Source organism: Sprattus sprattus (genome assembly GCF_963457725.1).
Source record: "Sprattus sprattus genome assembly, chromosome: 14".
NCBI lineage: Eukaryota > Metazoa > Chordata > Actinopteri > Clupeiformes > Clupeidae > Sprattus > Sprattus sprattus.
The window spans coordinates 2,383,831-2,398,830 of NC_137912.1; the positions used below are offsets into that span (position 1 = coordinate 2,383,831).

At 45.1% G+C, this 15,000-nt stretch overlaps 1 protein-coding gene across 3 annotated transcripts in view; it reads right to left on the reverse strand.

Moving 5' to 3' along the window:
• LOC308375325 (plexin-B2-like) overlaps positions 1 to 15,000 on the reverse strand; it is a 164,680-nt gene that overhangs the window by 35,140 nt on the left and 114,540 nt on the right. For all 3 annotated transcript variants that reach the window (XM_080851408.1, XM_080851407.1, XM_080851409.1), the window contains exons 6-14: positions 12,196 to 12,393; positions 11,318 to 11,443; positions 7,899 to 7,999; positions 7,259 to 7,385; positions 5,739 to 5,895; positions 5,237 to 5,363; positions 4,212 to 4,323; positions 2,497 to 2,598; positions 322 to 417 (exon numbers count right to left, since the gene is read on the reverse strand). In XM_080851408.1, the coding sequence (XP_080707534.1) occupies positions 322 to 417; positions 2,497 to 2,598; positions 4,212 to 4,323; positions 5,237 to 5,363; positions 5,739 to 5,895; positions 7,259 to 7,385; positions 7,899 to 7,999; positions 11,318 to 11,443; positions 12,196 to 12,393 (1,146 nt within the window). The remainder of the gene's footprint in view (positions 1 to 321; positions 418 to 2,496; positions 2,599 to 4,211; positions 4,324 to 5,236; positions 5,364 to 5,738; positions 5,896 to 7,258; positions 7,386 to 7,898; positions 8,000 to 11,317; positions 11,444 to 12,195; positions 12,394 to 15,000) is intronic.

Consider the following 15,000-nt stretch of genomic DNA (forward strand, 5'->3'; position numbering starts at 1 on the left):
GAGACAACTGAAAGAGAGAGAGAGTGAGAGAGAGAGAGAGAGAGAGAGAGAGAGAGAGAAAGAGAGAGAGAAGGGAAGGGAGAGAGTGAAGAGGAGAGAGAGAGAGAGAATGTGAGGGAGAGAGTGAGAGAGAGAGTGAAGAGGAGGGAGAGTGAGAGAGTGAGTGAGAGAGTGAGTGGGAGAGAGAGTGAGACAGAGAGAGAGAGAGTGAGTTAGAGAGAGAGTGAGTAAGAGTGAGAAGGGGAGGGAGAGTGAGAGAGTGAGTGAGAGAGACAGTGAGACAGAGTGAGGGCTACTTCACAGAGACTTGCTGACACCTACCTCGTATCCACTGAAGTTGAACTTTGACCCCACATCCTGGGTGACCACCTCCTCCACCTGCTTCATGAGGTCAGTCCCGATCTTGAAGCTTTTACCCTGAAATGAGATAAAGAGTGAAACACAGAATAACCTTTACAGGGTATATCCAGAACCTTTAAAGGATATATCCAGAACCTTTAAAGAGTATATCCAGAACCTTTAAAGGGTATATCCAGAACCTGTACAGGGTATATCTAGAACCTTTACAGCAGGGGTCTCAAACTCAGGCCCGGGGGCCAATTCCGGCCCAAGCAATTTTAACCGGCCCGCGAAGTTCCATTGATTTGAATACAAATAAATGGAAAAGTTCCATTGATTTTAATGGGCAACCCCCAACCATAAAAATCTGGCCCCCCTATGACCAGACTGGACGCTTATCGAACCCGGGGTAATTGAGTTTAAGACCCCTGCTTTGCAGGGTATATCCAGAACCTTTACAGGGTATATCTACAACCTTCACAGGGTATATCTAGAACCTTTGCAGGGTATATCTAGAACCTTTACAGGGTATATCCAGAACCTTTACAGGGTATATCCAGAACCTTTACAGGGTATATCTACAACCTTCACAGGGTATATCTAGAACCTTTGCAGGGTATATCTAGAACCTTTACAGGGTATATCCAGAACCTTTACAGGGTATATCTAGAACCTTTACAGGGTATATCTAGAACCTTTACAGGGTATATCAAGAACCTTTACAGGGTATATCCAGAACCTTTACAGGGTATATCTAGAACCTTTACAGGGCATATCTAGAACCTTTGCAGGGTATCTCTAGAACCTTTGCAGGGTATATCTAGAACCCTTCTCTTCTCATTCTGCTTCCTGCATATGGCACCAGCTGACTCTAAACGGGCCCTGATCGAGCTCAGACCCATCACACTACACTGTCTCTAAACAGGCCCTGATCTAGCCCAGACCCATCACACTACACTGGCTCTAAACAGGCCCTGATCTAGCCCAGACCCATCACACTACACTGTCTCTAAACAGGCCCTGATCTAGCCCAGACCCATCACACTACACTGGCTCTAAACGGGCCCTGATCGAGCTCAGACCCATCACACTACACTGTCTCTAAACGGGCCCTGATCGAGCTCAGACCCATCACACTTCACTCAGGTCTGCCTTCGGAGTAACTCACAAAGTCACAAGTCACAACTCATAACCATGACACTGAAGATGAACTGCATCTAAACCATACGGACCAATCAGTGTCCCTCTCAGACGCCATGGCTAAGCGTGCGCTGACATGATAGCATCATTATTATGGCATCATACCCATGATAGCGTCATTTTTATGACATGGTGATCCTGATAGTGTCATTATTATGACATGATGTTTTGATAGCGTCGTTACTATGACATGATATCATTTTTAAAGCCCTTGACTGATGCAAGCCATCACTACAGCCCTCACCCACACACACACACACACACACACACACACACACACAGGCGTTAGCCATCGCTTCAGCCTTCACCCACACACAGGCGTAAGGCATCATAGATCTTTTGAACTGAGAGATATCCGTCACCACATGACTTGCGGCACAAGGTTGTTGTTGTTGTCGTAGTTGTTGTTGTTGTTGTTGATGTATTTGTGTCTTTTGGAGGTAAGAGTTGCAATGACAAGGAGAGAAAAGCACCTGTCTGCTCCTAGTTGAAAGATGTCAGCTTATCTGTCCATCAGTGGCTGAGAGCAGCAGGAAGCCTCTAACACACACAGAGACATTCACACACACACACACACACACACACACACACACACTCTGTCCATATGTGGCTGAGAGCAACAGGAAGCCTCTACAGAGATTCCTGTCACATGGCAGTTTGACGTGAGAGTCTGGTTAAGCACTGCTACTATCTGTTTTTCTCTGTAAGCATCCAGCTTTGCTCTCTTTTCAGCTGGTGAAGGTTCCAACCAAAACACAAAAGATGATAATAAAAAATAAAAATAAATAATAGAGAGAGACATGTGAAACTACTTGTTGAGATGAGAGTGTGTATCCTTCAGTAACCATAGAGAGAGAGAGAGACATGTGAGTGATGTGAGTGTAGATGTGAGTGTAGATGTGAGTGTAGATGTGAGTGTAGATGGAGGGAAACGGTGCATTTTGTCCTCAGCCTCACCCTGTAGACGTCCAGGTTCTTGCCCGTGAAGGTGATGGGCGTCTTGATGCCCACGGGGATGAGCAGGGGCAGCGGGTGCTCAAACTGAGGGCAGCTCTCCCCCTGTGGAAGACACTCTGATTAGTCACACACAGGGGCACATAGGGGCATGTGTGTGTGTGTGTGTGTGTGTGTGTGTGTGTGTGTGTCTGTGTGTGTGTATGTGTGTGTGTGTGTGTGTGTGTTCTCAAACTGAGGGCAGCTCTCCCCCTGTGAACCACACTCTGATTAGTCACATAGGTGCATACAGGGGCAAATAGGGGCACATAATAATCATAATTTATTTAATGTATAGTGCACTCTACATTCAGACGGAATCTCAGATACGTTTTTAAAAAGTGGGGACATAGGGGGATATAGTCAAGCGCCTAGAGACAATTGTATTGTTATGGCGCTATATAAATAAAATTGAATTGAATTTTTTTTTTGTCATTGAATATAGGGATACATAAGGGCAAAGAGGGGCACAGAGGGGCATAGAGGGGCATAGAGTGGCATAGAGTGGCACAGAAGCAAAGCAACAAGCAATGATCAGAGTCCGTCAGCCATTGTATGGAGCATTGCGCTGATCCACCCGGGTGTTTGCCCTTAGGGTCTTGCTTGTGGTACTGAATTAGCAAAATGATTTTGCCAAGTTATGAAGTTAGCTTTAGCCGGACTGTTCTTGTTGCTCTTAACTTTGCTCAGTTGCAAGTTGCCCTTCAAAGTTCAGAACCAGATTAGGGCCAGATCAGGGCCAGATCAGGGCCAGATCAGAGCCAGATCAGAGCCAGATCAGAGCCAGATCAGAGCCAGTGAAAAGGGGGATTAACAATCCACCAAGCATAACAAAACAAACCGAGACAGGCGAAAGAGAGAACGAAAAACTATGAAATTTTTAAGTTTCACAGCTATAAAGGGAATAAAAAATATAATTTTTGGCTGCTCTCCCAGTTCAGATTCTTGCTCGCTATGCAGCTTTGTTTATCCAGGATAAGGGAATACTTTCACAGGAGTTCTTAGAACACTACAAAGTTTCTTTCTGAAGCCAAAGAACATTCCAGATTCATTCCTTAGTGGGATGTTCTGTCCTCTCAGTAAACTAGTTTTCGGCACAGCTATGTATTCAGCCAATTGCAGAACTGATTGATTTAGATGATGCCAGAGGGTTCAGATTGAAAGCTCTTTAATTTAATTTAATTTTAATAAAACACTTGTTTTACTGCTTTCCTTTTACTTTCATTTAATTTTTGCTGAGGTGTTCTAGAATATAATCATAAATGCCACTTTGACCTCATGGTTTTTAGTAAGGTGAAATATACAAAAATATCAGGCATGGCAGACTACCTAACAGAGTCAAAAAAGGCCTTAGGATTGTAAGTGTTAAATTAAATCAATATTTATTCCACTTTGTTGCCAGTGTAAAGAGTGAGCCAGTGAAATGATTCTATTCTACAGTATTCTATTCTTCTATTCTAGGGTTAGGCCTAACACCACCCTTGGGAATATCCCTTACCTACCCCAATTGCACTCGTACTATATTGCTTAAGTATTTATTCTATTCAATAGTATTGATTATATTCCATAGTATTGATTCTATTCTATAGTATTGATTCTATTCTATAATATTGATTCTATTCTATAGTATTGTCTGTCAATTCCATCTAGCCAGGACCGTCCTTCACAGAGACTCTTACCTGCTCGTGTTTGATGACGTGAGCGCCCCCTACAGAGTCATCGCTGTCACTGCAGGTGTGGTCCATGGTGTTCCACTGGCAACCCCACTGACTGGTCACACACGCCATGCACCTGAGGAACAGCCAATCAGAGAGGAGTCAGAGACAGGAGCACAAATTAAAAAGGTAGGAGACAATGTTACATCAAATACTAAAACCAATCACAGACCACTCCTACACAGGTGCAGCCAATCACAGATCACTCCTAAACAGGTGCAGCCAATCACAGACCACTTCTAAACAGATTCAGCCAATCACAGACCACTCCTAAACAGATGCAGCCAATCACAGACCACTCCTAAACAGTTGCAGCCAATCACAGAGCACTCCTAAACAGGTGCAGCCAATAGATGAGGGCCAGAAAGAGAAGGAGGAAGTCAGGTTAGAGTAGTGGAGCGATGTTGAGTACATGACTCATTAATAACCTCAGGACACCTCGTAGAGAAGTTCAGAGTTCTGATTATGAATATTTATGACTGCTAATCTAATCAGTGGTGGAAAACTAAAGGTACTTGTGAGAGAAATGCAAAGTGCAAAGTGTGTCCAAGTGTTTGCATATGTGGGGGGGGGGTAATCGTTACTTTATGTGTGTGTGTGTGTGTGTGTGTGTGTGTGTGTGTTTAAGTTTTGGTTAGTATGTGTGTGTGTGTGTGTGTGTGTGTGAGTGTGTGTGTGTGTGTGTGTTTGTATGCGTGTGTGTTTAAGTTTCGGTTAGTATGTGTGTGTGTGTGAGTTGGCTAATAATGAGGTCTGTTTCAGTATTTATAGTGTGCTCTACGAGTCCTTGACCACGCAGCACAATTGTGATTTGGTATGTGTGTGTGTGTGTGAATGTGTGAAGTGTGTGTGTGTGTGTGTGTGTGTGTGTGTGTGTGTGTGTGTGTATGTGTGTGTGTGTGAATGTGTGAAGTGTGAGTGTGAGTGTGTGTGTGTGTGTGTGTGTGTGTGTGTGTGTGTGTGTTGTTTATCAGCCGTTTATGACTCACGGTGTGTCTTCTGAGTTCTTCTCCACTTCAGCACAGTTGTAAAACTGGAACTCACTGACCGCCACCTCCACCTCATGGTCAGCCGTACAAAAGGTCAACAGGATCCTCACCGGTACCGCCACATAGTCTACACACACACACACACACACACACGCACACGGACACGGACACGGACACGGAGAGACACACGCAGATGTGCACATACACAGACAGATACACACACACACCCACACACACACACACACACACACACACACACACACACACACGGACACAAACATGGACACGGACACGGACATGGACATGGACACGGACACGGACACACACAGATGTGCACATACACAGACAGATACACACACACACGCACACACAAAAATATACACAAACAGATATATTGTTCAATTTCTCATTTTATTTCTATAAGTATTTGTGTGTGTGTGTGTGTGTGTGTGTGTGTGTGTGTGTGTGTGTGTGTGTGAGTGAGAGTGTGTGTGTGTCTAACCTTGATTGGCTGGCGTGGGTGGGATCTGGTACACCTCAGGCAGGCTGCAGTTAACCTGAGTTCCCGTGACGACGGCAGATTGCTCTAATTCCCCGAACTTACAAACGGGACAATGAGACGAATCAATCCCGGGGAGGGCGGGCACGTCGATGACCACCTGACCAGAAAAACAACAAACATACATCACACACAGCACATAGCACACACACATGACACATAGCATACATGCATCACACACACATAAATCAATCACAGCGCACACACAGCACACATACATCACACACACTCATACATCACACACACACACACACACACACAGCACACATACAGCACACACATACATCACACACACACTCATACATCACACACACACACACACACACACACACACACATACATGACACACTGCACACATAATGAGGAGTTTTCCCACACAGTCGGCTCACTGATTTGTGGCTACGTTTTTCAACATAATTATTCTGCAAAGTCATCCGAACTCTCGACCTGTTTTCACAGTTATTCATTAAAGTAATTCAGCTTTAATGGGGGTGTGCGTGAGAGAGGAGAAAACACACTCCCATCCCATGTGTGTGTGTGTGTGTGTGTGTGTGTGTGTGTGTGTGTGCGTGAGAGAGGTGAAAACACACTCCCATCCTCAGGAGACCCTAGACTGCCTAATCTTAGGGAGTCTCTGGGCCTGAGAAACTTAAATAAGACCTCGTTAATCAAAAGTGACCCAGAAAGTTAATTTCAGAGTGTGTGTGTGTGTGTGTCTGTGTCTGTGACTTTGTCTGTGTGTGTGTGTGCGTGTGTGTGTGTGTGTGTGTGTGTGTGTGTGTGTGTATACGTGAGTGTGTGTGTGTGTGTGAGAGAGAGAGAGGTAAAGAGAGAGAGAGAGAGAGAGAGAGAGAGAGAGAGAGAGAGAGATTGTGTGTGTGTGTGTGTGTGTGTGTGTGTGTGTGTGTGTGTGTGTGTGTATATATGTGAGGGAGAAGGGATATTGGTTCACAGGGGATGTTAAGCGGAAGCCGAAAAATTAAGCACAGTTTTATTTCAGTCCCAGTTTCCCAGAAGTGCGGTAACGCAGGATGGCGGGACACTTCCCTCAGCACATCAATAGCCTGTGTGTGTGTGTGTGTGTGTGTGTGTGTGTGTGTGTGTGTGTGTGTGTGTGTGTGTGTGTGTGTGTGAGTGTGATCAATACTCTGTGTTTTAGGAAGAAATTGTGTTTTATCGGTGCTTGAGTGCTTTCTTCAGCACTGGCCTTCTTAGACCCGTGTTTAAACCAATGAAAGGTGGCAATTCATTCTGACTCATCCATGCACTCTACAGGTGTGTGTGTGTGTGTGTGTGTTCGTGACTAAGTGTGTGTGTGTTTGGGACAACGTGTGTGTGTGTGTGTGTGTGTGTGTGTGTTCGTGACTAAAATTGTGTGTGTTTGGGACAACGTGTGTGTGTGTGTGTGTGTGTGTGTGTGTGTGTGTGTGTGTGTGTGTGTGTGTGTGTGTGTGTGTACCCACATGTTGTGTCTTCTTGCAGCTGATGTTGGGTGGGATGAAGGCCCGGATGGTCACACACTTCTGCTGGGGGCTCCAGAGCCAGGCGTTCTCCTCGTCTGCACTCACACACTCCCCCTTCCTCGTGCACCTGCCAGACACACACACACACACACACACACACACACACACACCATCAGCTCCTGCTCCACAGGGGGCGCCACGCCCACACTTCCTCTCTTCCTCTCTACAACTTCCTGTTATTCCCTCTGTCATGATTCAGTGGGTGGAGCCAAAAACAGTCTGGTCTTTAAATAAACAAAAAACGCCAAACATCTTCCTCTGTACACAAACCTCAGCCTGTGCAGAGAGTGTAGGGATCTGTCTTAACGCAGTTATGGGTGTGTCTTAAGGCAGTTTTTTACTAGTTTTAGGGGTGTGTCTTAAGGCAGTTTTTTACTAGTTTTAGGGGTGTGTCTTAAGGCAGTTTTTTACTAGTTTTAGGGGTGTGTCTTAACGCAGTTATTTACTATTTTCTGCAATAGTGTGTCAATTGGCTCATGTCTGACATCAATAAGGGCTATTGTTTCAACAAGTCTGTCAACATTTAAATGAAGTTAAATGTGTGTGTAACACACACACACACACACACATTGGCACTGACCTGCCCTTCAGCACACACCAGCCGCAGTAGGGGTCCCTCAGAGCCATGCAGGACAGGCAGTCTGTCTTCAGGTGGCACGCCTGCACTGGAGCCATGGTGATCTAACACACACACACACACACACACACACACACACACACACACACACACACACGCACACACACACACACACACAAACGCACACACACACACACACACAGGAAAGGGGGAATGAAGACTTAGAGTAAACCACATTTCTCCTACTTATTATGTTCACAATAGGCAGAGGTTTGCAGGGGGGGGGGCAAGTGAGAAACACAACATAACACACCACAACACAACACAACACATCACAACACAACACAACACAACACAACACAACACAACACAACACAACACAACACAACACAACACAACACAACACAACACAACACAACACAACACACCACACCACAACACAACACAACACAACACAACACAACACAACACAACACAACACAACACAACACAACACAACACAACACAACACAACACAACACAACACAACACAACACAACACAACACAACACAACACAACACAACACAACACAACACAACACAACACAACACAACACAACACAACACAACACAACACAACACAACACAACACAACACAACACAACACAACACAACACAACACAACACAACACAACACAACACAACACAACACAACACAACACAACACAACACAACACAACACAACACACCACACCACAACACAACACAACACAACACAACACAACACAACACAACACAACACAACACAACACAACACAACACAACACAACACAAAACAAGACAACACAAGACAACACACCACACCACAACACAACCTAACAAAAGCCACCTGAACTTCACCCTGTTCACATTCGAGCTGAATGATGAAAAGCTTTCAGGCTTTGGTCTCCACTAATGAAAACCTTTTGCTCTCAGGAAAAAATAAATAAAAAAACCTCAGGAAGAAAACCACTTCACAACTGTCTGCACCTGAATCCCCTAAAAGCTTCCGGTCACTTCACCAGATGATACGTATGTGTGTGTGTGTGTGTGTGTTTGTGTGTGTGTGTGTGTGTGTGTGTATGTGCATCCAGACATCAGTGATTAACACTGAAGAGGAGGATACGTACGTGTGTCCAGACATCAGTGATTAACACTGAAGAGGAGGATGCATGACGCACAGACATCAGTGATTAACACTGAAGGAGAGGATGCATAATGCACAGACATCAGTGATTAACACTGAAGGGGAGGATGCATAACGCACAGACATCAGTGATTAACACTGAAGGGGAGGATGCATAACGCACAGACATCAGTGATTAACACTGAAGGGGAGGATGCATAACGCACAGACATCAGTGATTAACACTGAAGGGGAGGATGCATAACGCACAGACATCAGTGATTAACACTGAAGGGGAGGATGCATAACGCACAGACATCAGTGATTAACACTGAAGGGGAGGATGCATAACGCACAGACATCAGTGATTAACACTGAAGGGGAGGATGCATAACGCACAGACATCAGTGATTAACACTGAAGGGGAGGATGCATAACGCACAGACATCAGTGATTAACACTGAAGGGGAGGATGCATAACGCACAGACATCAGTGATTAACACTGAAGGGGAGGATGCATAACGCACAGACATCAGTGATTAACACTGAAGGGGAGGATGCATAACGCACAGACATCAGTGATTAACACTGAAGGGGAGGATGCATAATGCACAGACATCAGTGATTAACACTGAAGGGGAGGATGCATAATGCACAGACATCAGTGATTAACACTGAAGGGGAGGATGCATAATGCACAGACATCAGTGATTAACACTGAAGGGGAGGATGCATAACGCACAGACATCAGTGATTAACACTGAAGGGGAGGATGCATAATGCACAGACATCAGTGATTAACACTGAAGGGGAGGATGCATAACGCACAGACATCAGTGATTAACACTGAAGGGGAGGATGCATAATGCACAGACATCAGTGATTAACACTGAAGGGGAGGATGCATAATGCACAGACATCAGTGATTAACACTGAAGGGGAGGATGCATAACGCACAGACATCAGTGATTAACACTGAAGGGGAGGATGCATAATGCACAGACATCAGTGATTAACACTGAAGGGGAGGATGCATAATGCACAGACATCAGTGATTAACACTGAAGGGGAGGATGCATAATGCATATCCAATTACAGAGGAGAGAGACACTAAAAGTGGTCCCCTATCAAACGGGAATGAGACGTACACACACACACACAGACACACACACACAGAGAGAAACACTAAAAGTGGTCCCCTAACAAACTGGGATGAGACGTCGCCCTCAAAACAAAGAGAGCAGCTGGTCAAATGAGATACAACACTCACTCCACAGAGATGGACTAAAAACCAGCCACTCACTCCACAGAGATGGACTAAAAACCAGACACTCACTCCATAGAGATGGACTTACAAACAGACACTCACTCCATAGAGATGGACTAAAAACCAGCCACTCACTCCATAGAGATGGACTAAAAACCAGCCACTCACTCCATAGAGATGGACTAAAAACCAGCCACTCACTCCATAGAGATGGACTAAAAACCAGACACTCACTCCATAGAGATGGACTAAAAACCAGACACTCACTCCATAGAGATGGACTAAAAACCAGACACTCACTCCATAGAGATGGACTTACAAACAGACACTCACTCCACAGAGATGGAGTTCAAAACAGTCACAAAGGCATATTTAAGCTAACCAGCTTTCACTGCGTGGCAAGACTAATATGGGAAGGTCATCCATAGAGGAACTGACTTTGGCCCAGAGAAATATGTGGAGGTCATCCATAGAGGAACTGACTTTGGCCCAGTTCTGGCCCAGCTGTGAGCCGGATGTGAGCCAGATGTGAGCCAGATGTGAGCCGGATGAGAGCCGGATGTCAGCCGGATGAGAGCCGGATGTCAGCCGGATGAGGCCCAGACCTCCCGTGGAGCCGGCGGCTATCTGGGAGATATTAGCGTCCTCTGTCCTATTCAGCCGTGGCCTACTGGTTAGGGTTTCAGGCTGGAAACCGTAGGGTAGCAGGTTCGATCCCCGACCAGTAGGAAAAATGTGGGCGGGGGAAGTGGTAGACCACTGCTCTCCCATGCCCACATTCACGGCTGAAGTGCCCTTGAGCAAGGCACCTACCCCGATCACTGCTCCCCGGGCACCGCCAAAGGCAGCTCACTGCTCTGGGTTAGTGTGTAACCTCACTTCACTGTGTGTGTGTGTGTGTGTGTGTGTCACTTCCCTGGATGGGTTAAATGCAGAGGTGGATTTCAAAGTGTGTGTGTGTGTGTGTCTACACCACCTCTGCCATAGAGAGGACTTTCCCTTTCACTTACCATCTTCTCAGAGGTGATGTAGAGGTGGTCCTGCCTGCGGTCGAAGAACATGTTCTTGTTGATCTTCTCCCCAGTGGCGTCTCCAAGCAGTCTCCCATAGAAGTATGGGCTGCCTGTCAGGTGCACCTGCAGGGGTCAAAGTTCAAAAGGTCACAGCTCAAAACAAAAAAACACATATTTTTATGTCGCTTATTTCTTTATGCCGACTTTTTTTCAACATTCACATTTCAGTTGATGCTTCCAGGTTCGGCAAATTTAAAGACCTCCACAAATATTGACTGACATTAGCGGATTAGCATTGACATTAGACCTGATAAGAGCATGAATATTAGCTGCATCAATTCATTGGAAGAGAAAAAGGCAATGCTTTTTAATGTCATCTTACCTATTTATTTAATTCTATTTTTAGAGGTAGTAGTTGGTAATAATGTTTGAGAAAGAATCAGAACCCTGAGTACATTGTATTATGTGTGTTATGTGTTTTTTATTAAGGGTCTGTCTTATTTCTAAAATATGTCTGAGGAGGACTCGTCTACTGCAAGCCTTATCTACCTACAGGTGCAAATAAAGCAACTTGAACCCAAATCTGACCCCAAAGCTGAATGTGAACCTGAATCCAAATCTGAAACTGAACCCAAATCTGAACCTCAATCTGAATCCAAATCTGAAACTGAACCCAAATCTGAACCTCAATCTGAATCCAAATCTGAAACTGAACCCAAATCTGAACCTCAATCTGAATCCAAATCTGAACCCTAACCTGAATCCAAATGAGGATCGTGGGGATCACCACTAAGGTCAAGACTAGAAGTATCAGAAAATGTCCCAACTCCAAAAGGCCCCCTCGACCTTCGACCCTCGACCCTCAGTCCTCTCACCTTGAGCACCTCGCCGCCTTTGGTGCCCAGGAACGCTACCGTGTGATTGGTTTCCACAGCGACTGCCACGGCGGTGAGAAGGCCGTCGCGGGTGAACTCCTCCTTGGCGAAGAGGGCGAACTCGGGCTTGCCAGCCAGAGGGGACGGCAGGAACTCGTCGCCACAGTTGTAGTTGTCTGCCAGGTCCTTCTGCTGATACTGAATCAGAGGAAACATCCATTAAAGCAGCAATAACATTTACATTTAGTCATTTAGCAGACGCTTTTATCCAAAGCGACTTACAAGGATGTATCTACACTGATGGCACACTGCACATCAGGAGCAATTAGGGGTTCAGTGTCTTGCTCAAGGACGCTTCGACAGTGGGGAATCGAACTAGCATTCTCTGATTACTAAACAACTTCTCTGCTTCCGTTTTGTTCCAAAACTAGTAAGCTAACTACCTAAAAGGCATGCAAAACCCTTGCACACACCACCAACAGCCCAGCTGAAGCTTGCCAAAACGCTAACAGGTGTCTTTTGGCAGTATAGCTGGCAATGTCCTGCGTGTGAAAGCTTTTCTTCCATTTTTGCAGGGTGTTCCAGCCCGTTACACAGAACTACATAGGGCATATCCTGAGGGGCTAGTGGGGAAGACACAGGTGTTTATCTGTCCTTCACATAACCATATGCTATCAAAATGAATTTGAGGATGGTACCAAAACTAGTTGCCTATAAAACCATACCTCAAAAAGTGTCAAATTGTTGCATAGTGTTACTTTAACTACACTTTTCCACATCAATATCACTTGAGCATTGCACCTATGAAAACATCCAACGATACTATAGATATCTGGAAGATTTAAAGAAGAATAGTTTGTAAGTAAATGTTCAGGTCCTTTCAAGTTATGTAAAAATACATAAAAGGCGCATCTCTAGGACTCCTCCCCCGTGTACTTATCTTGTTTAGAGTCTGTGCCAACATACTGTCTCACCTCATGGGGTAAATGCATAGAGTACCCACATGCCTAAAGCAAATATATTCCTGCTTTAGGAAAATCGACTTTCTGTAGCTGATTCGTTCGCCTCTTATTCAACGTTTTCCATTCACCCCCCAAGATATTTGTACAACCCAAAAAAGTAGGTCCTCTACATTAAAGGTTTATGAGACCATGTCAAGACTACATTAAAAACTCTTGTGCTTTTTTTGGTGTAAGTGACCATCAAATTATTTGGGTTTAGCTCCACTGCTGAAGTGTTCCACTTGGTAACCAAAGTCTGTGTCAAATAACAAGTTACAGCACTGAATGCTCTACCTCTCTCTTCTCCTTCTAGAATGCTCTACCTCTCCCGTCTCCTTCTAGAATGCTCTACCTCTGTCTTCTGCTTCTAGAATGGTCTACCTCTCCCTTCCTCTTCTAGAATGCTCTACCTCTCTCTTGTCCTTCTAGAATGCTCTACCTCTCCCTTCCTCTTCTAGAATGTTCTACCTCTCCCTTCCTCTTCTAGAATGCTCTACCTCTCCCTTCCTCTTCTAGAATGCTCTACCTCTCTCTTCTGCTTCTAGAATGCTCTACCTCTCTCTTCTGCTTCTAGAGTGCTCTACCTCTCTCTTCTGCTTCTAGAATGCTCTACCTCTCCCTTCCTCTTCTAGAATGCTCTACCTCTCTCTTGTCCTTCTAGAATGCTCTACCTCTCCCTTCCTCTTCTAGAATGCTCTACCTCTCTCTTGTCCTTTTAGAATGCTCTACCTCTCCCTTCCTCTTCTAGAATGCTCTACCTCTCTCTTGTCCTTCTAGAATGCTCTACCTCTCCCTTCCTCTTCTAGAATGTTCTACCTCTCCCTTCCTCTTCTAGAATGCTCTACCTCTCCCTTCCTCTTCTAGAATGCTCTACCTCTCTCTTCTGCTTCTAGAATGCTCTACCTCTCTCTTCTGCTTCTAGAATGCTCTACCTCTCTCTTCTGCTTCTAGAATGCTCTACCTCTCTCTTCTCCTTCTAGAATGCTCTACCTCTCTCTTCTCCTTCTAGAATGCTCTACCTCTCCCGTCTCCTTTTAGAATGCTCTACCTCTACCTTCCTCTTCTAGAATGCTCTACCTCTCCCTTCTCCTTCTAGAATGCTCTACCTCTACCTTCCTCTTCTAGAATGCTCTACCTCTCTCTTCTGCTTCTAGAATGCTCTACCTCTCCCTTCTCCTTTTAGAATGCTCTACCTCTCCCGTCTCCTTCTCGAATGCTCTATCTCTTCTCTACGACTTTACAGGTGCTGCTCATTGTTTGGGGCGTGATGCATATTCAGTGTTTTGGCAGAGGCCTTCATCTGTATTCATGCATTCACATTAAGCCTGCCGATGCATGCCATGTTTGTTAAAGCTCTTTTTTGGCAGCAGATGTTTATTTTTTTCTTCCTTCCTAGGGCAAAGAGGGCTTGAGAGCTCACTCTATCTATCATCCTCGACGTGAAAATATTAACAAATGCTGCCCGATGCAACAACAAAGTAACGTCTAATATAAACCATAGCAGGTTCCCCAGACGCCTTTTCAAAGCTTACGAGGCTGGTTCACTCCGTGTGTGGATACGGCGATGGTTATCTGCAACTATAATGTTGACGTTTGCTTTGCTTTCCAAATAGCGGGACGCAGTAGGAGCAGAGTTTCTCAGAGGAATTACTGTTTTTGAAAAGCATCAGTAGTTTCTCATCGGGATCACTGTTTTTAGAAAAGCATCAGTGGAAAAACAAGTTCACGGTTTCTGTTCTTGTGCCAACTTCAGTGTAACTGCTGGGAAGAGTGGCTTTGCCTGCACTTTAACAGTCTTTGCAGA